Source organism: Anguilla rostrata, chromosome 9 (genome assembly GCF_018555375.3).
Source record: "Anguilla rostrata isolate EN2019 chromosome 9, ASM1855537v3, whole genome shotgun sequence".
Classification (NCBI taxonomy): domain Eukaryota; kingdom Metazoa; phylum Chordata; class Actinopteri; order Anguilliformes; family Anguillidae; genus Anguilla; species Anguilla rostrata.
Genome location: NC_057941.1, coordinates 1,282,144 through 1,309,068, shown reverse-complemented (window position 1 = coordinate 1,309,068; position 26,925 = coordinate 1,282,144). Strand labels below are relative to the sequence as shown.

The 26,925-nt window shown below is 49.5% G+C and overlaps 2 protein-coding genes across 6 annotated transcripts in view; both read left to right on the top strand.

Moving 5' to 3' along the window:
• grk6 (G protein-coupled receptor kinase 6) overlaps positions 1-7,924 on the top strand; it is a 38,258-nt gene extending 30,334 nt beyond the window's left edge. The window contains exons 15-18 of one of the 5 annotated variants that reach the window (XM_064349671.1): positions 603-737; positions 1,238-2,241; positions 2,272-3,813; positions 4,333-7,924. In XM_064349671.1, coding sequence (XP_064205741.1) covers positions 603-737; positions 1,238-1,288 — 186 coding nt within the window. In that variant the 3' untranslated portion in view covers positions 1,289-2,241; positions 2,272-3,813; positions 4,333-7,924. Of the gene's footprint in view, positions 1-602; positions 738-1,237; positions 3,820-4,169; positions 4,222-4,332 lie in introns of those variants that run through there. The other 4 variants (XM_064349673.1, XM_064349670.1, XM_064349669.1 and 1 more) reach the window with 4 other exon arrangements.
• A 5,658-nt stretch (positions 7,925-13,582) lies between these two features.
• LOC135262627 (proline-rich protein 7) lies at positions 13,583-26,870 on the top strand. The gene is made up of 3 exons (XM_064349676.1): positions 13,583-16,895; positions 19,244-19,851; positions 23,580-26,870. Exons 2-3 carry the CDS (start codon positions 19,395-19,397, stop codon positions 24,026-24,028), a joined length of 906 nt encoding a protein of 301 aa, XP_064205746.1. The 5' UTR covers positions 13,583-16,895; positions 19,244-19,394; the 3' UTR covers positions 24,029-26,870.
• The last annotated feature ends 55 nt before the right edge of the window (positions 26,871-26,925 follow it).

The window sequence follows — 26,925 nt, the reverse complement described above, 5'->3', positions numbered from 1 at the left end:
TAGACTCACTGTAACACATTCTGTCTGTAGATGATAGAGACACTCACTGTAACACATTCTGTCTGTAGATGATAGAGACACTCACTGTAACACATTCTGTCTGTAGATGATTGGGACACTCACTGTAACACATTCTGTCTGTAGATGATAGACTCACTGTAACACATTCTGTCTGTAGATGATAGACTCACTGTAACACGTTCTGTCTGTAGATGATGGAGACACTCACTGTAACACGTTCTGTCTGTAGATGATAGACTCACTGTAACACGTTCTGTCTGTAAATGATAGAGATACTCACTGTAACACGTTCTGTCTGTAGATGATAGACTCACTGTAACACATTCTGTCTGTAGATGATAGACTCACTGTAACACATTCTGTCTGTAGATGATAGACTCACTGTAACACGTTCTGTCTGTAGATGATGGAGACACTCACTGTAACACGTTCTGTCTGTAGATGATAGACTCACTGTAACACGTTCTGTCTGTAAATGATAGAGATACTCACTGTAACACGTTCTGTCTGTAGATGATAGACTCACTGTATCACATTCTGTCTGTAGATGATAGACTCACTGTAACACGTTCTGTCTGTAGATGATTGAGACGGAGTGCTTTAAGGAGCTCAATGTGCTCTATCTGGACGGGACGGTCCCCCCCGACCTGGACTGGAGGGGTCAGCCGTCGCCCCCACCCAAACAGGGGCTGCTGCAGAGGCTTTTTGGAAGACAGGTAAGAACAAGTTCTGGATGGAAAAACCACTTCATGTTTTAGTGGGGCTGTTTGCGGATGCTTTTCAGACTGTTAGCCTGCACATGAAACTTGCTGATGCTTTTGAAATCTCAGTATTTATAAGTTTTCTAAGTGTTCAACACCCTTTCCATCTACAAGTTTTAAGTGGCAAAACAGCCAAATGTTATAGTTTTTATGTTAATTCCCTTACATTTTAAGTACATGTCAGTTTAGAGGACCTTGAACATTGACCTCTCAAGTTATTTTTGTGACATTTGTACCAATACAACTGATTTCTCAGAATCAGGAAGTGCTAGCATGTGCTTGTGTGCATGTGTGCGCGTGTGTATCTGTATCTGTGTGCGTGCGTGCGTTTTTAGCATGTGTGTATTCGATCATGTGTGTTTTTTAGCGTGTGTGTTTTCTAGCATGTGTGTGTATTTGATTGTGTGTGTTTCTGACCGCTCTCCCCCTGTGTTGTCTCTCTGCTGCCCCCACAGGAGTGCTGTGGGAACTGCAGCGACAGCGACGAGGAGCCCACAAGGATTTGAGGCTCTGGTGCCAGAGCATCCCCCCATTTGTTTACAATTTTTGCACATTTGTATTTTTAAGATAGTTCTATATAAATATGGGAATGTATATTTTCAGTATATAGCCATACAGTAAATGTTATTTAAAAAGAAAAAAAAAAAAGGTCATGCTAACGTCAGTCTGCTCACCTGAGATTTGGCCAACAGCAGGTAGGCCTGATTCTCACCCGCCCCCCCACCCCCCATCCCTGTGCCGATGCACTCTGTACTTTTTAACAATTTTTTTTTTTTTTTTTTTAATAATCCACCCCCTCTAGAACTTCATGCTCACTCGATTTACTGTTTTAAATCACTAGTACATGACAACGGAAGGAAAGTAATTTAGTGAATTTCCCCAAAGTACGACCGAATCTTTGAGAAGAACTGAACAGCTAACAGGCAGTGATTGAGCACGAGGCTTCGAGCCACTCATCATGATTATTTATTATTTCTGTTCAGATGGAATTTAATGAGTAAAACTTATCATCGCCTGAAATATTCTGTGAAACAGAATTGGGGGATAAAAACCCCATTCGTTTAAATTACGCAGACTCCTTTCGCTGATTGCAGCAACATTGTGTTCATGTGTTAATTTGTAGATTTTTTATTCAGTTCCTGACAGTTGCGCTTTTTTTATGAAAATGAAATGTGAACAAAAAGCCTAAAAGGTCTGCCGGACTGAGAGGGGTTCAGCGGGTCCTCCCGGACTGAGAGGGGTTCAGCTGGTCCTCCCGGGCTGAGAGGGGTTCAGCGGGTCTTCCCGGACTGAGAGGGGTTCAGCTGGTCCTCCCGGGCTGAGAGGGGTTCCGGGTCATTCTGCGCCAGTATTGCGTCCCCTCTGCTGAGCTGCAGCACGGAGAGCATTAGGGTTCGAGGCTCGGACTCCGCGATAGATAGGGTTTGAGGCTCGGACTCCGCGATAGATAGGGTTCGAGGTTTGGACTCCGTGATAGATAGGGTTCGAGGCTCGGACTCCGCGATAGAAACTCAAACACAACGCAGTACTGCACATGTATGTACACACCTTTAGCATGCTGTATGTAACACGCATCGTTAGCGCCCTGAATTTTGGGATAGCGAGCGGCAGGACGTTTTTCGCTCTTCACCTTATGTCTTCCTCATCCTGTTTCTTCTCTCTGAATAATAGATTAAGGAAGTTTTTTTTTTCCTTCTAAATTTGGTTAAAGGAGAGAAACAATATTACGCCCTCTAGTCATTTTTCAGATGCCAAATGAAACACAGCAGAGCGGAGCAGCGCGTTTTTAGCATTTGTTAGCAGAGAATATTTTTGCTTGAAAATGAGATGGCCAGTTAAACTTGCTTTCGTATTTCACTTGAAACCTTTTAAACCTTTCATTTACCGAAGCACTTAAGACCAAAATGAGCTCATTTTATTTTATTTTATTTTATTTAGCAGCCTGCATCTAACAGTGCCTTTCTTTCAATGTGTTCGGTGTTTGTTTTGCAAGGTGCTGTGTAATGATCATTTCTGTGTCCTTGTGCTAAAGTGGGTAATCCTGTCGGTCAGCGTAGGGTAGGAGAGGCCTGTCTGTGCTGTCGCTGTGCTGTTACGATATCTGTGCTGTATAAGAGACTTACCCCACAATCAGGAGCGCACATTTTAAACTGAACTCTTATTGTGATTGGCTGAGCCAGCGGGAATGGAAGGGGGGCGGGGTTCTGGGGGCGGGGGGGTAGGAAAGAAGGGTTGCTTAGATGATGGAGACCCTACTTCACACAGAGACGAATGCCTGTCATTTCATTTTTCATCTGTAAACAGATTTATGTCCTTCCTTCTCAGATTAACTTTACTACATTCCAGTCTATATTGTACAGTGTAAAATTATTCTAATTTTAATTAGCAATAATGGATTTTGTATATGTAAAAATAAGGATAGCGCGAGACTGAGCTTATTTTCACTTTGTGATGTGTTTCCCGAGCCAGGCTTTAACACTGTGAGAGGAGAGCAGGCATTTCAGCCACTGCTGTGTCATTTACGCTTGCCATGCACTGATGTTTACGCGTGTGTGAGAGTGTGTGTGTGCGAGTGTATGTGTGTGAGAGTGTGTGTGCGTGCACGTGTGTGTGTGTGAGAGTGAGAATGTGTGTGCATTTGTGTGTGTGTGTGTATGTGTGTGGATGTATGTGTGTGCGTATGTGTTTGTGTGTGTGTGTGTATGTGTGTGTGTGTGTGTGCGCGCATGTCGGGTGTGTGCGCAGTACTGTATGTGCCTCTGGGTCTGTCCCAGGTGAAAAGGCTGCTGGGTAGAAGGGAGATGGTGGCTGTCCTGTGAGCAGAGAGAGCGGGGTTTCCCCCCCTGAGGGACAGGGACTATAAGCACAAAGACACGGGTTCCTCTGGTACTGTTCCGCGGGTCTGTCGCGTTACCGGACTGCGCTCCCTGTGCCTGACTGAACGGAGCGGGTGACTGAGCGCGGGACGAGTCCCGGCTTCCCTTTAAACGCCAGGCCGTGTCCCGGGGCAGAGCCAGACCACGGTAGCTGGGTTAGGGTTAGGGTTAGGGTTAGGGTTAGGGTTAGGGTTAACCCTGTGCCTGACTGAACGGAGCGGGTGGCTGAGCGCGACCGCGGGTCCCGGGGCAGAGGCAGACGCGAGCTGGTTAGGTTAGGTAGTAGGTAGGTTAACCTGCCTGACTGACGAGCGGTGACGAGCGGACGGGTCCCGGCTTCCCTTTAAACGCCAGCCGTGTCCCGGGCAGAGGCAGACGCGTAGCTGGGTTAGGTTAGGTTAGGTAACCCTGTGCCTGACTGAACGAGCGGGTGGCTGAGGCGGACGAGTCCCGCTTCCTTTAAACGCCAGGCGTGTCCGGCAGAGCAGACCGCGGGGGCTGGTAGGGTTAGGTTAGGGTTAGGGTTAGGGTTAACCCTGTGCCTGACTGAACGGAGCGGGTGTGGCGTGGTAGGTAGGGTAACCGGCCTGACTGAACAGCGGTGACTGAGCGCGACATCCGCTTCCTTAAACGCCAGGCCGTGTCCCGGGGCAGAGGCAGACCGCGGTGGCTAGGTTTCCTCGCTCTGGCACCCAGCTGGGAAAAATGATTGTTCCGTTGTCCCAGCGCGGTGGCCTCCTCCGATGCGGAAGTGGCGCTGATTGGTTTTCTGACCGCTCTTCCGCGTTTTCCAGGAATATAGCGGTGACCTGCTGACCAGCGGCGCTTGTGTTTTTAAAACGGGGATTTGAGCGCTGGACTAACTCTCAGATCAGGTCACATCCGTTAATCATTCAGGGGCTTTTCAGTCAAATTCCTTTGGCCTTGTGTTCGTTACATTTGCAGATTCCGCCATTTCACTGTTGTTGTTTATTTTATTATTTAGTTTTCTAATCCTAGTTTGTAAATAAAAAAGCATTCTGGGTGAACCTCCCGCCGGTGTAAAAATATAATGGGTCCCCGATCGTCTGACATCGCGTGCACTGCTGCAATATTATACAAATACATGGAGTCTACCTGTCCGTTAATGGAGGCTTTTAAGTTGGCTGCATGGCTGTAGGAGTAGGTTCCTATTATATCTATTTATGTCATTGTTTTTTAAAAATATTTTCTAGGATTGTGATAATTTGTGGGCACATCCTCCCGCTTGCAGGCCAGTAAAACGCTGGTTGTTTGTTTTGGCGTATGACACCGAACACATCCCTCTCCCCCTTTGGGCCCGTTTATATCTTGCAGGTTAGTTGACCAGACCTCACTGCTCATTAATGCGTGTGTATTATTAGAAAATCGAGCAGAAAGTAATTGGCACCTAATGCTTTCACGCCACTTTGGAATGAAGTAAGAAAATGGCAGTAAGTTGTCTACCTGTCAGGCTTCCTTCCAGTGAGTGCAGGTCTGTACAGGGAGGAGATTCTCCCTGCCCACCGGCATCATGCCCATCCCCTCACACTGTATGCTAGCCGCATGGTCAGGCTTGTGATTTACCGATTCTGTTGTGAATGATTAGATAAACATTTTGTTCCTGAGCCAGATTGGGAGTTGGTCCCAGAGACCGGCGTACCACTCCTGCTCTTTACCCAGAGTGCAGTGCAGCGGTCATCCCACGCAGTAATTGGGTTACACAACTCGCTCTGATGGTGCGCAGCTGCCGATAACGAGGTAAATAATTACCCAGCGGATATTATTCCAAAATTTGTGTAACCTTTCGGCGGCTTTGGCTCCTCGCGTTATTGCATGTGGCCAAAAAGCAGTATTACCCAGCATGCTTTTCCTGACGTGACCGCGCGCTTGGCTTATTGCTGCCGCTCTGGCGCTGTTTAATATCGGAGAGCCCGTTATCCTCTCATTACTGTGTGTCGCCCTCAGGGAGTCATTTCTGAAACCACTTTCGTGCGATCGCTGAGTCTTCACCCCACTGAGAGGAGGGGTGTGGTTTTTTTTTGTGTTGTGTTGGCATTGTCCCGGTGGCCCGTACGGCGTTCCCACGCGTGTACCCTCCTAACGCCCAGACTGGCTCCCACAGTCCAGCCCACCGCTGCTCGCTTTGTCCCCGAGTTCTAGTGATGGAGTTTAAACCGGGTTTGAGCTGTCCCCCCCTCGTGCCCCCACGCCGCCTCTACGCCAGCCGCTGAACCCTCTGCGGAACGTTCCGGAAAAAAACCCGGAAAGGCTCCCTGATGAAGAGCCATTCAGAGGTGGGATCAGCGCGCTGGGGCTGTTTGTGAATGGACCTCAGGTCCTGATGAAGTTCAGAGGTAGGATCAGCGCGCTGGGGCTGTTTGTGAATAGGTCCTGATGAAGAGCCATTCAGAGGTAGGATCAGCGCGTGCTGGGGCTGTTTGTGAATGGACCTCAGGTCCAGATTCAGTGTCCCACAGTAAGTCCGTTGCCTGGTAGTTATTTATCCCGTTGAGTCAGTTACATGAGCCACAGACCCCCCACAGAAGGTGGATATTTTTACAGGGTGGTGTTGGGTGCTTGTCCCTCTACTGTGGAAGAGATTGCTACTGTGATCCTTATGTCCGTATAATTAGTTGGCATAAATAAATCTATAATAACAGGCGATTTGACCTCCAGTATAAGACAGGGCCTTGGCAACACCAGACTGCTACAAGTTGGTCACCTGTCCAGGTGTGTTTCTGATCGATTGTGCTTCTCCACTCATGGAGTCTAGAATATGTGTCTAAAGCTGAGAGAGCTTTGCCAAATGCGTGTATCAGAGTTTGGAAAATGTAGTTTGGGGAGGGGGGGGGGTGTCAAAGTATTTGTACCAATACCATCAATTCAGAGCACCATCAACTTCGTAGCTCGATCACGTGACTGAATCTGTCGGAACATTTGGTTGTTGCTTTCGTTTGTTTTATTTGCTGTTTGCAGCATCATCTGTGAAATGTCTCTGTGCGCTTGGTTAGGTAGGGACCTGCTGATGTAATCATAATGCATATGAGGTCTATATGTATTTCTGTATACGGATATGAGAACTGCCCGATTCTCATCAGCTTGTGAAACTCAGTGCCATTGAGGTATTTTTTTTAATGTGTTTATAATTTTTTTCAGTTTTGTTTTTAATGCCTCTTTTTGTGACGTTGAGGGGGGGGAGGGGGGGGGTTAGGTGAGGTGATGTACGTCCTGCACGTATAAAACTGGAATCTCACGCACATGCTCAGTCTCCTCTCTCAGCCTGATGATGGTAATGTGCACTTTGTGTGGATAACAGTAACTCGTGTGCCATACGGTTGTCCAACTGCCAGTGAAAGTCGACGTGTTACGCGTCGTAAGATTAGCTAGTTTGGGTCCGCGATGTCAAATACAAGCAAAGTGTTTTTTCATGTGGAGCAGGGGTGTCAGACTCCAGTCCTGGGGGGTCGCACTGCCTCCTGGTTTTCAATGAGTTTCAGCAAGAGATTTATTTTGGTCACTGTTTGAGTTAAGATTCCACATACCCTGTTCTCAATGCTAAGTGGCTTCAGACTGAAAGAAAACTACAAATACCTGCAGGCACTGCACTCCCTCCAGGACTGGAGTTAAACCTTCAGTCACAGCGCCCCCTCCAGGACTGGAGTTAAACCTGCAGTCACAGCGCCCCCTCCAGGACTGGAGTTAAACCTGCAGACACTGCGGCCCTCCAGGACTGGAGTTAAACCTGCAGACACAGCGCCCCCTCCTGGACTGGAAGGTGACACCACTGACGCAGAGTGTATATCCGTTATGAGTACACCTCGCTGTTAGCCCCAGCAGTGTTAGTTACCGCCATCTTTATGAGGTCCAATCGAACGCACAGCCTGGCAGCACTCCCGCGGTCCTCTACCATGCCGTTCCAGAAGGGGGCAGTGTTGACACCACAGAGTACTCTGTATAACAGGTTAATTAAGGACACTGCTGCAGCATGTGCTGAGTGTGAATGGTGCCCCCTGGTGGCCGTGGTGGTGATAACTATGACATGAATAACTGCAGTGTTCTGTTCCTCTATACATCTCTCTCCATCTCTCCATCTCTCTCTCTCTCTCTCTCCCCTGTACCCTGGACTCTTCTCTGCTTCCCGTCTGTCTCCGTATGTGCCTGTGAAACTCTACGTTCACTCTGGCCTTCTGTGTAACTTTTCAGTTTGAAAATCTATATTTTTTTGCATAAGCACTGTACTTCAATAAATAATGTTTTGTTTGGTTACCCGCGTCGCGTCTGGTTCTTTCAGTGGTCGGAGCTCTCCTCTGTATTAATAATCGCGCTCTCCTAGTAAAGCGTATTTCGTTTTTTTTTAAATAAAAGTCTAATCTTTCAGCGCAGCCGTGTGCCTGAGAGCGGTGTGGCGCCTGGTTTCCAGCGTTTGAAGGTTTATTTTTATTTGGCGCTGACGGCTCTGACAGATCGGGACCTGAGCTCCTCCTTAGCGGCGCGGTGTGTGCGCGTGTTCGCCGCTGTGAAGTGACAGTTAGCGATTAAACGCCGCGCGGCCTCCAGCGCAGCGACTCTCTCTCTCTCCGCCCGGCCTGGCGCCGCTCGCCCCCGGCGACCCAGCACACACTGCTCCTCAAACCAGTTGCCAGGCAACACATCTAAAAGGGATTTAAAAGAGGTACCTAATGCTGCAGATGGATTTTTTACACTGAGAAGAGAGCGGGAGTACCCGTGGCAGAACCTCCCTCCTCAGGCCAGTGGTGGGGACACCGATCCTGCATTTGGGGAGCACAGATGCATCATGGGGCTCGAAACGCCGCCGTGCGCTTCGGAGGGATCGCACAGATGCATCATGGGGCTTCTGAGGGATCGCACAGAGCCCAGGCTGCCTTGGCAACCAATGTTCCCCGACACGCTTTTACCAAGGACGCTGAATTCACTGTTCTGTGGACATTGCCTGGTGGTGTGTAGGTGATCTGGGCCCTCCTCCCTCCCTCTCTCTCTCCATTTTCTCTTTTCTCTCCTCTCTCCCTCCCTCCCTCTCCCCTCTCTCTCCCACCCTGTCTCTCTGTTGCTCTCTCTCTCTCCCTCTGAACTGAACTGAACTGAACATTCTAATGCTGATTTCACAATCACTGCTTGTAACTGAAAGCAGTGGAGTTCTAGGACACTGACTTAGAATTTTGGGGAAAATAAAAACATGCTCTTCAATGGGTTAATGTGGCCAGTAGCTCCTGTCAAAAGCCGTCTCGATTCTGCTGTAATGTTCAGTAGTATCCAAACGCCTGTTAATCGTAAACTGAGTTTGTGCCACGCTTTTGTTAGCGGAATTGTGATGGTGTTTTTCCGCTGTCCATTGCTGCTCTGGGGAAAGGCCTCTCACGCCTGCTTCTAGCTGAGCTCTGTCATCAGTGCTGTGTATTTAAGAGCACACTGTGGCACCCACGTCTGCCACACGACTAACACACCAGCGCTCTCCTGATGACTGCGTGCGAACACAAGGCTTCATTTCACCTCCCAAAAAAAATTAATAATCCACAAGTTTTAACACGCAGGTGCTTGTCTGTTCCCATCTTAAGTCTGTGACAGTTTGCAAATTTGCTGCTCGACGAGCAGCCAAGGTTAGGGCTGGGTGACATACCACGACTATAATTATCAAAAGCGATAACGGTCTTCACCAGCATATGGTGTGTTAGCTTTCTGTTCCTCTTCCTCTCTTTAATTAGACTTGATTCGATAGTAAACAACCAAGCTTCAGAGGCCATGTGAAATGCTTCCGGGAAAAAAAACTTAACAACATATATATTGGGTGTTGATAAGACAGCCAATCAGCAGCAAGGTCGTACAGCTTCTGTGTGATCACGTGAAGTGTTTTTTTTTAATCAAACACATGGAAGCTGCAAGGTCTCGCTGCTGATTGGCTGTCTTAAGGTCACCCAGTAGATAACAGTGGTGACGTTTTGGCATTTACCGCCTAAAGCATGGGTTCCAATCAGTATATTTAAAGAGAAAGAATAATAGTATATAATCACACTGCGATGACGTACTGCTCCATATCAATGCAGACATCGCCATCTAGCCAGGTCTGTCCTATCAGCCCCAGCAGAGCGGCCCGTCCACCGGCATCGGATTATCCCCCCCCACTCTCTCTGTGACAGAAGCAGAGTATGAGGGGGGCTGCAGGGAGGGGGGGGGGGGGGCGCAGAAGCGTGAGACCCCGAAACACGACAGCACCCCAACAGCATGCTAATGCAGGACAGCTAGCGTCTGTCAGATCCGTTAGCCCGTTAGCCCGTTAGCAGCATCAGAAACGGCCGAGCTCAGCGACCTTTCGGAGTGACACCGGAGAGGTCACACGCCCCGCAGTGACCCCAGTTTCTGCGGTTTGGGACGTCAGGAAGCAGAAATGCAGCACATACAGAACTAAACCGTCACACGCGCTCACACACAGGATGGCTTTCCCTGCCTCTGAGGGAGATTCTCATTAAGAGGCTGTAGATTCGCACAGTGCTCCATTCTTAATTATTTAGGAATTTTCCGGGGGAAAGTGTCCAGTATTTTCCCACCGGTGCCCAAAGGGAGCGCCTGTATTCCCAGGAACTCCGCCATCGGGAGTGTGTCGCAGGCTCATTTGCATAACAGCGGGGGGGGTCAGCGGGTCCCGGGGGGGTCCGGGGGGCCTGGGGGGCCCGGGGGGTCGGGGCAGACGGCCACAGCGCGAGTGCCTCCCGTCTCTTGTGCGAGAACAAAAGCGCTTGGAGGCCCGCCAGACATTCCCGGCGTGGCGATTCGGGCACCCCCCCCCCCCCCCGCTCATCCGGTCACACACCCCTGAGTCACACACCCAGCTCGGGATGCCAGGTTCACGTGAGCGTGAATCACCGGAACATGACATGAGAAGGTCGCTCATAGGCTAACCATCCACACCCATACAACTGCCATCCAATACCTCCATCCTATACTGCCCTCTCATACTACCATCCCATACTGCCCTCCCATACCGCCATACTGCCCTCCCATACCATGCCATACTGCCCTCCCATACCACCCTCCCATACCACCCTCACATACTGCCCTCCCATACCGCCATCCCATACTGCCATACTGCCATCCCATACCGCCATCCCATACTGCCCTCCCATACCGCCATCCCATACCGCCCTCACATACTGCCATATCACCCTCTCATACAGCCTTACCACCCTCCCATACTGCCCTCCCATACCGCCATTCCATACTGCCATCCAATACCTCCATCCCATACTGCCATATCACCCTCCCATACTGCCCTCCCATACCGCCATTCCATACTGCCATCCAATACCTCCATCCCATACCGCCATCCCATACTGCCATATCACCCTCCCATACCACCACCCCATACTGCCATCCAATACCTCCATCCCATACCTCCATCCCATACCGCCATCCCATACTGCCCTCCCATACTACCATCCCATACTGCCCTCCCATACCGCCATCCTGTACCGCACTCCCATACTGCCCTCCCATACCACCCTCCCATACCGCTATCCTGTACCGCCCTCCCATACCGCCATTTCATACTGCCATCCCATACTGCCATCCCATATCCCATACCACCATCCCATACTGCCATCCCGTACCGTCAAATCTCCTTTCAACTGTCACTGCTGGTTACTGGAATGAATTCTGAAGAGGCTGGAGCATGGGCTTACAGCAGGGGTGTCCAATCTTCTCCAAAAAGGGCCGACGTGGGTGCAGGCTTCAGGTCCAGCACCAGGACACTCGATTCTACTTTTTGGCTATTCCCAGAATTCGATCATGACCTTTGAGGAGTTGAATGGGGTGTCTTAGCGCTGGGGCACACGGGTCGTTTTGGGGTGCGCCTGCACACCCCCGGCCCGGAGCGCTGGGCCACACGGGTCGTTTTGGGGTGGGCCTGCACACCCCCGGCCCGGAGCGTGGAGCGTGGGCAGCCGCGGAGGGCGCCCGTGCGGTACAGCCTGTTCCCAGGGCTTCTCCGCAGCGCTACGGGAAGCGTAATAAAGACACTGCTGAGATAATGGCCCAAGGTTGCGCGCTCCGAGCCGCTCAAACAGAGCCAGCCATTCACCAGCGTTCCCTAGCAACACCCCCAGCCAGCGCAGGCCCAAACGAGTGCGTCCGGAGAGACGCACTCTACACCACCGAGCTAATTGCTTTCTGCGGAACACCCGGTCGTCAGAAAGTTGTTCGCATTCGGCCCGTAAAAGTCTTTCTCTCCCGCAGCTGGCGCCTGGGCGGGGGGGGGGGAGGGTACGGGAGGGGCGGGGAGGATGGGGGGGGGGGGGGGGCGCGCTTCTTTCAGGCTCCACAGTGGCGGGGCTTCAGTGCGTTCTGCTGACCTCTGCTGTTCTCCCTAAAAGCAGAGGTCAGCCCACAATGGAGGTATCTGTGTTTGGCTCAAAACAAAGAACACTTCAGAAATCCAGGTTCTGGATAGTCAGAATCAGAAAAGGGACTGGTGAATGCAGCCTGCAGCACTACTGGCCACTAAACACAGGCCCCAAGGCATGGGGGGGGGGGGGATATGTGAGAAAATTACATTTATCAACCAGAGTAGGACTAAATACAAAGCTACTCTTCCTTCACACACCCGTACACTCAAACACTAACACTGCCTCTCAGTAGTATAATGGGTAAGGAACTGGTCTTGTAACCTAAAGGTCACAGGTTCGATTGGACAATGCCGTTGAGCAAGGTACTTGGCCTGCATTGCTTCAGTATATATCCAGCTGTGTAAAAAGCTGTGTAAGTCGCTCAGGATAAGAGCGTCTGCTAAACGCCTGTAATGTAACGAAGTTACCGTGAACTTTAGTCTTGTGACGCAGCCGCCATTTTAGGATTTCTCCAGAACTGGCCTAATTTTCCTGTGGGCCTCTGACCACCTCTTGCAGCGTATTTCTTCTCAGCGAGCAGCGAGCGAACTGTGAGGGTCAGAGAGAGGTCAGAGCGAAGAAACACGCCGTTATAACAACAACAGCGAGCCAGAGAGAGGGAGAGAGGGAGAGAGGGAGAGAGGGAGAGAGGAGAGAGAGAGAGAGGGAGAGAGAGAGAGAGAGAGAGAGAGAGAGAGGGAGAGGGAGAGGGAGAGGGAGAGGAGAGGGAGAGGGAGAGAGAGGGAGAGAGAGAGAGAGCCAGAGCCAGACGCAGAGAACCTTTCTGTTCCAGGCCAGCGCTGCTCTGCTAGCATGGAGGCTGAAGGACCGTCTGCTGTGGTCTAGGCAACAGGAATACCTGACAGGTGGCAAGCGGAAGATTACAGTTTCTAAACTTCTAAAGTTTTATATGTAACGTTCCTTAAAGAGCTGGAACCTAACATAACTAGAAGGTCCCAGTTTTTTTCCCCAAAAAGGGGGGGTTGGGGGGGGTTTGGGGGTAGTTGGGGGGGTTAGCGGGGTTAGGAGGGGCTAGCCGTTAAAGAGTTAGGGGGGGTTAATGGGGTTGGGGGGGGTTAAGGGGGGTTAGCAGAGGTTAGGGTTAAAGGGGCCCATTGGCACGATCATTTCTCACCCAATTTGGATTTGATCCAGGCCTTAGGGTTCACACTCACACCCCACAAGTGGGTCAGTAAAGCCTGCCCCTGAACCCTAGCCCAAACCCTAAACTGAACCCTAAACCCTTACCATAAGCCAAACCCTAAACCCTTACCCTAGCACAAACCCTAAACCAAATCCTAAACCCTTACCCTAGCCCAAACCCTAAACCAAATCCTAAACTCTTACCCTAGCACAAACCCTGAACCAAATCCTAAACCCTTACCCTAGCCCAAACCCTGAACCAAATCCTAAACCCTTACCCTAGCCCAAACCCTGAACCAAATCCTAAACCCTTACCCTAGCCCAAACCCTGAACCAAATCCTAAACCCTTACCCAAGCACAAACCCTGAACCAAACCCTAAACCCTTACCCTAGCACAAACCATGAACCAAATCCTAAACCCTTACCCTAGCCCAAACCCTGAACCAAATCCTAAACCCTTACCCTAGCCTAAACCCTGAACCAAATCCTAAACCCTTACCCTAGCCCAAACCCTAATTCGGGCCATAGGATGCACTCTTGCAACCCCATGAGTGCTTTAGGATCCCAAGTCTTCAGCCACCATTCCCACAGGGAAAGAGTGAGTCTACAGTGACCCAGGACTCAAATCCTCACAAACTCTTAGGCCCTGTATGTGTGGCACTGTGTTCAGTGAACATCGCTGTAAGGTCACCCTGCATATGCATTCTACAGTACTGGGACCATTATTTCATGAAGAACACTATTTACACGCATCCACACGCTTTCCGTGGTTTTTATTTGACAGATAATGCAGGCAACAAGGGCACCTGGGAGCGATTCACTGCTGTGACGAGTGACAAAGTTCATTTTTAGCCTTTCTGCTTTACAGTGGGAACGCACAAGGAATGGAATTCTTGTCATAACTGTTGTCATGGCAATAGCTAGAGCTGCTCCATCAGTTCTCTCGAGCGAGCGCTCGCTGCAGAGCCAGACCTGCCAGAGCCTCACGAGGCAAGATGGGGCCGCCGGAATCCTGTCTATGCAGATAAGCTCCCGACATAAAACTGCCCTAATAACCAAACAGCATTCCCAGGGTCGAGGCCGAAACGGGAATTCCCTGGGCCGAGGCGGAAAGCCGAGCGGAATCTCCGCGGTCCGAGGATTCCCAGGAATGTCGCCTCGTTTTTCACTGGCCGAGTATCCGGCTGTCTGTGGGCATCGGCACACGTTCATTTTTTTTTTCTCTTTAATCTCAAATGTCTGAAAAATAAATATCAATCTAACGGAAAAGGAGGACAGAGGAAAGCCAAAATGGAGGGGAAAAAAAGGAATGAGCCACCTCACCTGATCATGTTGTCATAATAATAATTATTATTATTATTATTGACCAGGGCCTATTAAGTGTTGAAATGTATTTATTTGCTCATTTACTTTTCCCTCATACACAGCGAACCCTGTGGTGACAACCTGCACTTTCTGCTCCATGCAGCGCTTGACCACCAGCGATGACCTTTTCCTGACATGGCCACCGTGTGGTGTGTATAAAAGCTCCGCATCAGAAACCTGCGAGCAGCGCGTTTCAGAGCTGGGAGCGCACTCTGATGAATCCGCATGCTTTGGCTTTGTTCCTTCCTGGTAAACGGAAATGCACCACAGGCCTGCGGCACACTGCGTTATCCATACCGCCCTGAGCAGGTAAGGCCACAACTGCACAACGACCGACTCGTGCGCTGCACGGACATGCGCGCGCACGCAAAGACAAAGCCGTACAAATCCAGCGGCCGCCGCCGTCTGTTAAAGGACAGCCATGAGCCGTCTGAATGAGAAACAGCCATCTGACATCCTGACGCATTCACCGGCCAATGAATCACACCATTCTTTCTGGGAAGGCAGATTCCAAAGCCGGCCTTATAATGGATATGGAAATACGGATAAGCACTTATATCCCACCGAAGGATATAGGAGTTTGAGCTGTTAAAAGCCTGGGGGTTCGAGTGAAATCACAGTCGGAAACAAACGCATCTTTATGACGGAGAAACGGGAGAGGCACAAAACGGCCATTGTTCATCTTTAAGGCTGCCGAGACGATCGGAGACCGATAAGCCGGCAAATATTAGAACAAGTCCGGGCGCAAATTACTTCAGTTCCTTCAACCGTAGAGCACACCGACGGGAAAACAAGAATTCAGTTACAAACTTTTAAATTATCTCTAACTAAAACCGCCCAAAAACACCATGGAGCACAGCTCTTGTATTTTCAAAAAAAAAAAAAAAAAAAACTTGAATAATTCATCAGATTGCTTTCTTTTTATCGCACGTCATTAACACTGGTCTATAACTCATTTGTGAATCATCCTCCAGATAAGAGCAGCTAACAAGTGGCTTCTCACAGTGAATGCATAATGGTCAGAAAATTGCACAGGATGTAGCAACAGTGATCTTTAAACCGTATTAGTCATGTATCAGTATCTGTTGTATTGTGAAACAACTGAATTTCAGACCAGCCATCTAGGCCAAGTTGTGGGCGACAAAATGGTATTGCATTTCGCCCCGGTTAGCTTATGTGCCATTAAAATTAACCTGCTTTTGTGGGTGGCTTGACAGAAATGAACCTGCAATGATCGTTTCACTGTGGCAACCTGGGAAACTGAACAAAACAATCCAAAGTGAGTTCAGAAGTTCTGCATTGTTCACTTGGAGGGCGTCCTGTCTCCGTATCTCTGGTCCATATGAAAACACAGACAAGTTCTTCAGTCATTCGGCTTCTTCGTAGACAGACAACCGTCCACCCACCCATCCGTCCCCCCTCCAGGCAAGAGAACACATGCTGCCACACGCAAGCCTCATGTTTTAAGGAACACATTTATGAAGCAGCACTCAAGACAGCGCTGGACTGTGCAAAACAAGATTAGCAGTGAATCAGACAGTGGGTCCTGAAGACAGAAAACAGAGGCAGATGGGTCGTTGGATGGGTTTACAGACATGCAGACGCTTATACTGTTAGTCAGATATTCCTGCATTATGAAACATGGCATCTTATTGAATCTTAATAATCTAACAATTTCACCCTCTTCTTTCTCTCATAAACTCTTGGTCTTAATGACAGCGCAAACACAAACGGCCAGTGGAGGAATCCCTGTTGTGATATTAAAATTCCGACAAATATGCTCTTATTTCTGTCCAATATTTCTAAAGACAAAATTCACCGTCTAGATAATATCCAGTGAAATGATCATCACGCGATCGAATCGTGCACCTTCACGAGTGACTGACACGCGGCACAGTTGTACAAACGGTTAAAAAGGAGGAGTCAGTTCACAAAGCTTGGAACTCCTGTCCAGCTACACGCACGACAACGCCACCCGCTCGTGATCACGGCTCTCTTCTCTACAGACGCGTACGATTTGAAGTTTACGCACAACAGGAACGGGAACGCGAACGGACGGTCGTGCTGCTCGACAGTTCGGAGTGATGGATACGCGTCACTGGAAAGAAAACGACGAGACGCGACGGCGATTCCCTTGAAAATGTGTCCAAAGTATACAGCTTATACTGACAAACGGATCGAGACGGCAGATGGAAGGGTTTGACAGACCCTCGACCTAACCGTGTAAACAGACGCCTATGGCAATGAATATGGATCGCAGCGTCTTCACAACATAATCAAAGGATCTACATGCGTTATCTGACAAATCCCGTCGGGACACGCGTGGCATGAAAAGGTAGCTATGAATATGCTTCTTCGGTTAATCTCTGAGGAATTAATATTGATTTACCAGACAGCGGTTATTAAATGAATGCTTTCGGTAAGCGGAGGCGCTTGTCGTGGATTCTGTCGTGACTGTGCCCGAACTTGCTGAACATTTTGTTTCCATTTGAAAGCAAGCTGCTGTCGATACGTGCGGCGCGTGTCGACGGTGCCTTTTTGCAAACTGATTGCAGACGGTAAATGGAACGTAGGTACTTATCCGAGCCACAGGGAAAACGACTGACAGCAAAACGAATCTCCATCGCCCGGTAATTAACCCGGTTTCCTGCGGGAAACGCAGCCTACCCTCACCTGCAGAAACGAGAGTAGACCAATTCATAAACCGATTATGACACCGTTGATCTCAGGTGTTCATTTTTTAAAATAAATATATTATGACCGGGTACGCAGACGTGTCCATTCAGAGTAGCACACAATTAATAACGGTATTATTGGTGCTGGTGCTTTATGGGAGAAATCTGGGGTGTGGATGTTACTGGGCGCCTGGCTGAATTCGAAGGACAGGCTCACAGGTGGGAATTTTTCCACTACTTGAAATGCTGATATCGTACAATTCCAGAGTCACAATTCCAGCTCTTTGTGAATTCCAGTCAATTTAAGAAAAATAATTTTAAAAATGGACTTTTCCACTTAATGACTGAGATATACACATACACAAGCATCACATAGTCATGAGTCTGATTCTGGCGATTGCCATCATGTTGATTCTGTTTGTGACCTTAAATCCAAATGCTCTGACATGTTGAACGAGAAGACTAAGTGCCAGTCAGTGTTCAGCACATTTTTTTTTTCTCATTTCCCTGTTAATGTTCATCACGAAAAATAAATAACAAAACCTGATGCTGTAGACCCCAGAGCATTACAGTGAGGGGTTTTCATGGAGCGCTTCATCAGATAAAGTAGAGCTTCAAGTAGGACGTGATGAACGCTCTTATCAACATGCTCCAGTCGCGTAAGAGCAGGGGCTGGGCTCGGGGACTGACATGGAGCGGGTCGACTTCATTACGCGCGGTTTCAAAGTGCAGCGTTTCCCAGCATGCCGCGGGAGAGCAGCAACATCAGCGGCGCGTTTGAGTGGCGACAGGATCAGAGGTTTTCAAAGTGCCCTCGTGCGAAAGTTCCCCAACGTCCTTTCGGCGATAAAGCGACCCTACCCCCCCCCCCCACCCGCCTCCACTTCAGAGCGCTGAATCATCGCTGGGATCCAGGTGAAACGGGAGGGGCTGGATCCAGGTAAAACGAGCGGAGCGGCAGATCCAGGTAAAACGAGCGGAGCGGCAGATCCACAGCCCGTTAAAAAAAAAAAAAACCGCGCTGATAAAAATCGGCCCTCCATCGGCAGCGCGTTGTTTTGAAAGGTCACTGAGATTAGCATCTGGTCACTAAGAGGCTGTGGCAGTCACCGTTACTGCCGTGGGAATACAGACCGGTCTGAATCACAGCCCGCTGAAATGTGATTATTCAGCTACTGGAGTCACTGAACTTCAGCTCACAATCTGTGCATCTGGTCTGCGACGGAGTGATAAAACAGTAACTTGTGGGATAAGGTGAGAAGAGGACAAACAAAAAGTTGTAGTTGGAAAGATCTCAGTATTATCACCGCAAAAAACAGAGCAGTCAATATTCCAGCCAGCATATAGGCTACAGGTATAACAGCAAGCCACAGACGTATTTGAGCACAAACTGGAGCGGATCAGTCAGCATCAAAGAGAGTGAGGTTTTTATGCACGGTACAGTCGTTTATTTTCTCTGGAGTACTCTGGTCTTTACACCATATGATAGTCAGGATTTTTTCCCCCTGCGGAACATGCAGTACTAGGCTTTCCTCTCTCAGATGTGTGAAACGGATACTTTACCCCCCTCCCGGGGTAATTATTGTGGCTGAACAGCTGAGATGAATTATGGGAGAGCGCTCGCCATGTTTGAGTATCGCGGGCCAATGTTTTGATAAATATCGTGTTGATGAGCGATGGGAGTTCCAGCGCCCCCCCTCCACCCCCCCACCCCCCAGCGCCCCACCCCCCAGCATGGGGCCCGGTTTCCTCGGGAGATCTGAGGCCTTGTGGCCCCCCGCAGACACGCAGGCTTTCTCGCGGCCTTGTGGCCCCAGCTGTTAGCGGCACTGGCGGGGCCTCCCGGGCGAACCGGGTTTTGGGGTACGTGCGGATCCTCGCGTGACCGCCACGGCGCTCTCCATAACCGGACCTCCGCCGGAGGGGCGCGGGTTCGGCAGAGGCGCGCGGGAGGAAAGCAGGTCGATTCCACAGCCTCATCTCCTTTTTCTCCCCCCTCTTCATGCAGGGAGACCCGCGGGCAGGAAGCGCGGGAGTAGCGGGGGTCAGAGGTCGGAGGACGGCGAGGGCGCGCGGATGGTGTTGGCGGGACGCCTGCTGGTTTCGGGAGCGCGGAGCGCGGAGGACGGCTCTGCCCGGCCACGCCCGGGCGGGGCAGCATGGTGATGTCGCAGGGCACCTACACCTTCCTGGCGTGCTTCGCGGGTTTCTGGCTGGTGTGGGCGCTGGTCGTCATGCTCTGCTGCTTCTGCAGCTCCCTGCAGCGGCGCCTCAAACGCAGGCGCCAGGCCCGGGTTCGAGAGCACTGCCTGCGCACGCTGGAGACCGAGCCCCTGGAGTGCCGCGGGTACCCCGCCAGGGACTACCCCGCCGGAGACTACCCCCCAAGAGACTACCCCCACAGGGACTACCCCGCCGGAGAGTACCCCCCAAGAGACTACCGCCCCAGAGAGTATACCACCGGAGACCACCCCCCCAGAGACTACCCCCACAGGGACTACCCCCTTGGAGAGTACCCCCCAAGAGACTACCCCCCCAGAGAGCCGCCCCCCCACTTCTGCCCCCCACACACCCTGCCCCCACACCTGCCCCCCAGCACCTGGACCAGCACTCAAGGTACCGTCCTCTCCCTCTCCATCTCTGTCTGAATCGGTCTCCCTCTCCTTCTCTCCATCTCTCCATCTGTCTGAATCTATCTGCCTCTCCATCTCTCCATCACTGTCTGAATCTATCTCCCTCTCCATCTCTCCATCTCTGTCTGAATCTCTCCCTCTCCTTCTCTCCATCTCTGTCTGAATCTATCTCCCTCTCCATCTCTCCATCTCTCCATCTCTCCATCTCTCTCTGTCTCTGTCTCTCTGTCTCTCTGTCTTCGTCTCTCCTCCTCCCTCTCTCTCTTCTGCTGAATTTAATTTCTGTTGTCCTTCTTTCACCTCTCCTCCCCTCTCTGACCGTGGCGTTGAAAGTGGGGCCCATTTTGAGTGTGCTGATGGGAGTTTGAGGCGCGGTGGGGATTGTGGGATAGCGCCCCAGCCGTTTGTTTCTCCGTGTCTCACTGCGTATGTGAGAAATAATGACACACAGAAGCGTGGGCGGATGGTGCCGGAACGCCTGGCGGCAGCGCGGGGAGGGGGGTGGCATGGCTGTCAGGGGGAGTCTGGGGCTTGGCATGCGGCTGCTCCTACACACACAGGAAGAGTGGGAGGAGAGGAAGAGTCTAGCTCTCAAGGAAAAGCCATACATCCATATATGCTGATACTACATGCATGTGCACGTTTATATTTATGCACTCATGCTCCACAGTGATGTATAATCCCCACGGCTGTGTTGGTTAGCAGGATTAGCGTTGTGTTGTTTAGCACGGTTAGCACCATGTTGGTTAGCGAGATTAGCGCTATGTTGTTTAGCACGTTTAGCGCTGTGTTGGTTAGCGAGATTAGCGCTATGTTGGTTAGCGAGATTAGCGCTGTGTTGTTTAGCACGGTTAGCACCATGTTGGTTAGCGAGATTAGCGCTGTGTTGTTTAGCACGGTTAGCACCATGTTGGTTAGCGAGATTAGCGCTGTGTTGTTTAGCACGGTTAGCGCCGTGTTGTTTAGCACGGTTAGCACCATGTTGGTTAGCGAGATTAGCGCTGTGTTGTTTAGCACGGTTAGCGCCGTGCTGGTTTGCGAGATTAGCATTACATTACATTACATTACATTCATTTAGCAGACGCTTTTATCCAAAGCGACGTACAAAAAGTGCATTTCATGGTCATAGACAACTGCTGAACACGGGTTCAGTAAGGTACAATTACTTATTTTGTAAAGCTATTTCTAGCCGAGAACAAAGAACACTATCCTGGTCTAACATCTGCAAAGCCAAACTAGGCAGAAGAATAAGCTAGAGTATTAGGACAAATACAATTTACCAAGAAGTGCAGGGATGGAGCAACATGTAACAAGTGACAGGAAAAAGGGTTGGGGTTTTTTTTTTTTTTTTTAAATATATATATACACAGCGTGGTGGTGGTTATTCTAGGTATAGTCTGAAGAGATGAGTCTTCAGGCCACGGCGGAAGATGGATAGTGAGGGGGAGGTTCGGAGAGGGACGGGGAGTTCGTTCCACCACTGGGGAGCTAGGGTGGAGAAGCTCTGTGATCCCTTTGGGCGGGTGGGAGGGGTTACAAGGCGCCCTGCTGCCGCAGAGCGGAGTGGTCAAGCAGGCACATAGAATTGAGCGCTGTGTTGGTTAGCGGGATTAGTGCTGTGTTGGTTAGCGGGATTAGTGCTGTGTTGGTTAGCGGGATTAGTGCTGTGTTGGTTAGCGGGATTAGCGCTGTGTTGGTTAGCGGGATTAGCGCTGTGTTGGTTAGCGGGATTAGTGCTGTGTTGGTTAGCGGGATTAGTGCTGTGTTGGTTAGCGGGATTAGCGCTGTGTTGGTTAGCGGGATTAGTGCTGTGTTGGTTAGCGGGATTAGCGCTGTGTTGGTTAGCGGGATTAGTGCTGTGTTGGTTAGCGGGATTAGCACCTTGGAGTTGGTGCTGCTGTCTCAGGGGATGTCCTTGAACAGCGTCAGCAGGCAGGAACATCCTGCCCCCCCCCCACCCCCCCACCCACGACCGGGTCACATGAGCCGATCTTCTTATCTGGTTATGGAAAAAACCCGCCAGACCGCCAAATGTGCTAAAGTGTGCTTCTCACGCAGGCTGCACGCTGTACGAGGCAAGGGTCAGCCACAAGTGTGTTATCTCTCCACTAGGACTGTTCTTATGACAGTCACAAACACACACACACACACACACACACACACACACACACACACACACACACACACACACACACACACACACACACACACACACACACACACACACTCTCTCTCTCTCTCTCTCTCACGTGTGTTTTTTAAAGAAAATTGTACAAATATGAATACAAAACATTCTTGACCACACAGTGGACTTTGGCTTCACCATAAAAGACAGCATAACACAGATGCTTCTTTATCGCCGTTTTCCACTTTAAGGTTATAAAGTTATAAAGTCGCTCGTGTTTCTCACCGCCTTTCCTGACCGCTTTCTGCCGTTTCCAGCTGAGCAGATTTCTTTGTGCTGGGAACATTGACTGAGCCATTCTGTGAGCTTTTTGTGTTCTTGTCAGCCGTTCAGGAGTCTTCCGAAAATTAATTTCAGCTCAGTTTAAAGATTTTGCCTTTTGTCAAAAAACTTGTCAGCTTTCAATCAAGTTTTTCTTTATGTGAATGCTCACATCCCTCGCTGTATTAAAGCACATGAGACAGTTAGGTTACAGGAAGCAGAGAGGGTAACAGGGACTGGCTCACAGGGCAGGTGGTGTCATTGCACTACATTACTGCATTTAGCAGACGCTCTTATCCAGAGCGACTTACACAACCTTTACACAGCATTTACACTGCATCCATTTATACAGCTGGATATATACTGAGGTAAGGCAGGTTAAGTACCTTGCTCAAGGGTACAACGGCAGTGTCGAACCTTCAACCTTTAGGTCACAAGACCAGTTCCTTACTCATTATACTATGGGGTCATGGCAGGGACTCAACCACCCCCCCTCAAACTTGGCTGGAGAGTGGGCTTGGCTACGGCTACTACAGGACGAGGTCGATTCAGGGCTTTATCACTGTGAGATAGTGGAGCGTGCTCAGAGCTCGTAGTATGGTTAGGGTTAGGGTTATGGTTAGGGTTAGGGCTTTATCACTGTGAGATAGTGGAGCGTGCTCAGAGCTCGTAGTATGGTTAGGGTTAGGGTTATGGTTAGGGTTAGGGCTTTATCACTGTGAGATAGTGGAGCGTGCTCAGAGCTCGTAGTATGGTTAGGGTTAGGGTTAGGGTTAGGGCTTTATCACTGAGATAGTGGAGCGTGATCTGAGCTCGTAGTATGTTTAGTCCAGAGACACATACGGGTGGGGAGGGAACATCGCGCCCCACTCTCCGGCGATAAGATGTGCCTAATCTGACGGACCAGGCTGGAACAGACGCTGACAGACTGTGGCAGACTGTGACAGAAGTGGGTAGAAACTCACTGATGTAAAGGACATAAATATTTCCCAGGAGCAGTACCTGAACCCGCCTGGTACACTTCCCCCGGGCCTCTCTCTCTCTCTCTCTCTCCCTCTCTGGTGCTTTATGCCACATTATCCTGTTAAATTACTGGTTCAGACTGCATTTCGCAGGCATTAATCATACTGGGAATAATTATGTAACCTTCACAGATTATGTGCTTTTTTATGCTTTATGCTTTTCATTTTAAATGCTTTTTATTTTTTGTATACTGGCCGGCCGCCATGTTGCCTAAAGTAACTGGGGGGGGGTGTTTCCTGTAGAAACGGATGCTTTTGGACAGCCCCCCTGCTACGAGGAGGCCGTGCTGATGGAGGACCCCCCCCCACCGTACAGCGAGGTCCTGGCTGACCCCAGGACTGGGACGTACACCAAGCCCGCGTCCGGGACGTCCCGCAAACAGGCGGACACAAAGACGAGCAAGGCGGGGCCGGAGGCGGGGCTGGAGGCGGGGCCGGAGGCGGGGCTTCCCGAGCGCCCGTTCTCCTCGCTGATCCGGCTCCCTGTGGACGAGCACTGGGACTCGCTGGGGCGGCTGCTGTCCGCCATGGACCTGAATCGAAACAACCTGCCCCCCGCCCCCAGCCACGCCCCCGCCCTCGCCCACGTGCACCTGCCCCGGGGGGGCCGGACGAACTCGGAGCTGCGGCTGGAGCACACCTGCACCCTCCCCACCGCCTTCCCCCTTTTCGGCAGGAGCACGGCCGTGTGAGCCCATGGGCGGGGCAGCAAGGGGCGGGGCAACAAATGGACGGGGCAACAAGGGGCGGGGCACCAGGACTGAGCCCCTTCCACCACCGTCTCTGAGGGAAAGCCCTTTTTCCTCCTCTTAAATTTGTCACCCACTTCCTACAGCAGAGGGAGGGTCGTGCTGTGGGGGGGCGGGGGGCAGACATGGGCATAGTTTAGGGGAAGTAGAAACTGCAGGGGCGGAGCCTCTTTGTTGCCAGGGCTACAACAGCCCCTCATAAGGACAGCGACTGCAGCCTGACGTAGTGACGCCATTTTGAGTTTACTGGGGAACCGTTTCCATGGCGCCAGGAGCACATGACCCCAGACGCCCCCCTCTCCCCCACCTCCTCTCCACATCTTGTGCGCGTTTCTCTTGTCTGATAGAAATATAGCACAGAAATAAAACTGCAATGCTGTCTTTGTAAACTGTAGTTATAGCAAAAAAAGAAGTTAAAATAAAGTGAAATATTCAAATATCTCCTAAAGCAATTACTTCATGCTGCTCTTTCATTCAGACGCTCCAAACTGAATGATAAAACTTAATTGCTACATTATTTTGTATAGGTAAATATGTAATTATAAAAACGGTATGGGACTTTATCCCATAAACACGTTTTTTTTTCCTGTGAAAGGTTGTTTGAAAGTAATTTCCTGCTGTTGAAGAGAGTCGGGAAGTTTGTGAGGAAAAGCATGTTCAGTGACTGCTGTCTGTTAGCCTGTCGGCTCTGTGACAGGCAGAGCGCATTATTCCTGAGCTCCATGTGACATGGGCGGGGGGGGGTGGGGGCGGACCCCTCTCCTGTGGTTAGAACAGCAGAGTTTAAATAATGCACATACCACTGCTCACGGATTTCCCCTCATTCTCCTTTTCCATTTCTATTCATTTCTTACGCTTTCTCCCGCCTCCATTTTGTTTTCCTGTCCCTCGAGCGTTCCTTTAAGTCATGAAATGCTCAATGCTACGTTCAGGCATGCTAAGATCCTCTCTTAAAAGGCTGCGGGGAAAAAAATCATTTTTGTTGTCCATGGAAAAAAAATGGAATCATTCCCGTTTTCGTTTGTCATTTCGTTTCTGAGTGGCCTTCCGTTTAATCAGGAAAACACCTGAAAAAGTCCTGATCACAGAGAGCAACGAGCAGGAATCAAAGCACGCAACAGATTCATCATCCTCTCTCACATACAGCCGGTGAAGGGTTAATGGAGGTTTATGTTCAGTACAGTGAGCATTTCCTTGGCTGAAAGGTTATTTCAGTCCTCAGTATTGATTTTAGTTTAAAATAACCCTGATTCTTTCCCCTTCACCGTACTTTTGAGATAAACAGTTTGATATCCAGCTTTATTTAGTGTCAGTTATCTTTTCACAAAGGCCCAGAAGCATTTTGCTGGAAAGTGGCTCTCTCTTCAAACTGCAGAGCTGGGTTAAATTACACTGCCGTCTGCACTGAAGGATGCATTAATGAGGTGCTTACCTACACAATCATACCTGTTTTTAGCAGGGAAAAAAAAACTTTTTGTCAGAAAAAAATGTATTATTATTATTATTTATTTATTTTTTTTTTTTAAGTATTAGCTTTAGACAATCATTTCATTGATAAGGAAAAATTTGTCCAATTTGAAATGTTCTTTTGGAGGGCTGTCAGGCTCAGACAGTTTTCTTATTTTATTTTTAACGATGACTATCCATGGATATGCACTGCAGAAGCGTTGATGAAACTGAGTGTTTAAAATCGAGGGTGCTACTCCTCGCCTTTTATTGATTGATTCGTATTAATTTAAGGTGGAGTATGAGGAAGTGTTTGGGTTGGACACATTCCTGTCAGCCGAGTAGGCTATTTATAATGTAAGATTCTGCTTTATGAATAATGCAAGTCATATTCACGGTGGGCATCGGGGAAAATACTTCATATTCAGAGTGTACGTGAGATTAATTTGCTCTGTAATCGAGCTGATAACCCGTGCAGTCTTTTCTATCTGCTGGACTGCCTCTGAATTTGTACGGCATTCTCTGTTTGTTTTGGGTCCAGTCTGTTTGAAGCTCCTGAGGAACAGACAGTGATGTCATCCTGTTGTGTTGCCGTGCTGCTAGGCAACCCAGTGACAGCAGTCCAATACCGTTTACCTGTTGTGCAGCCGTGGACTTCTTTGTTAAATATTTGCATATGTTTGGAGGTGGGAATTTCTGTCCGTTTTTTATTTTTATTTTATTCATGTAATGGTTATTAATGATTTATTTTTTGAGCAAAGGACCGATGGACTGAACTGCAGGTCTGTCAAAGAGGGCGTGGCTGCAGATCGGCAGGTTTATCCAAAAAGGCCAATTCGCACAAAGTCATCCTGCCCATGGATGTGATGTGTCCTTAACCCCAACGAGCTGACCCCACCCTGAATATGTCAACCGATGTCTGATACTCAAGGTAGTCTCATCAGGCAGAGCAAAGATAAGACAGATGGGGTGTGCGGTCCATTGACAGGATTTGGATGTGACTGCTTTTCGGACAGGCCTGCATCCCACATCTGCAGCCTGAACCTACGGGGTCCGCCCTAAAATACAGAGGAGCGTACGCTTCATCTGGATGCGACCCAACTTTAAAAATGTTCAGCAGGGTTTGAAACAAAAACAGACTGCCTTTATAATTGCAAGGAAGACTTAAACTGAAGTTTAATTTCTGTTTTAATTTTTTTATATTTCTTTTTAAAAAAACATATTTTCAGTTTTAGTGTATGTTCTCAGGAGGATATCTTTTTAAATGTCCTTCTTTGCACACAAATGCTGCCTGGACCAATCAAAAACATACACTAAAAATGAAATAAAATATTTAAAGCACTCTTGAGAGTGAAATATCCCTTTAACGTTGGTGAAGCAGTGCTCAAAACAGA

What these genes read in the sequence shown, in the direction of transcription:
- LOC135262627 (XM_064349676.1), top strand. Translation starts at nt 19,395, where the DNA reads ATGGTGATGTCGCAGGGCACCTACACCTTCCTGGCGTGCTTCGCGGGT. An exon ending in CACCTGGACCAGCACTCAAG is followed by an intron (nt 19,852 to 23,579) that starts GTACCGTCCTCT and finishes TGTTTCCTGTAG; the next exon opens with AAACGGATGCTTTTGGACAG.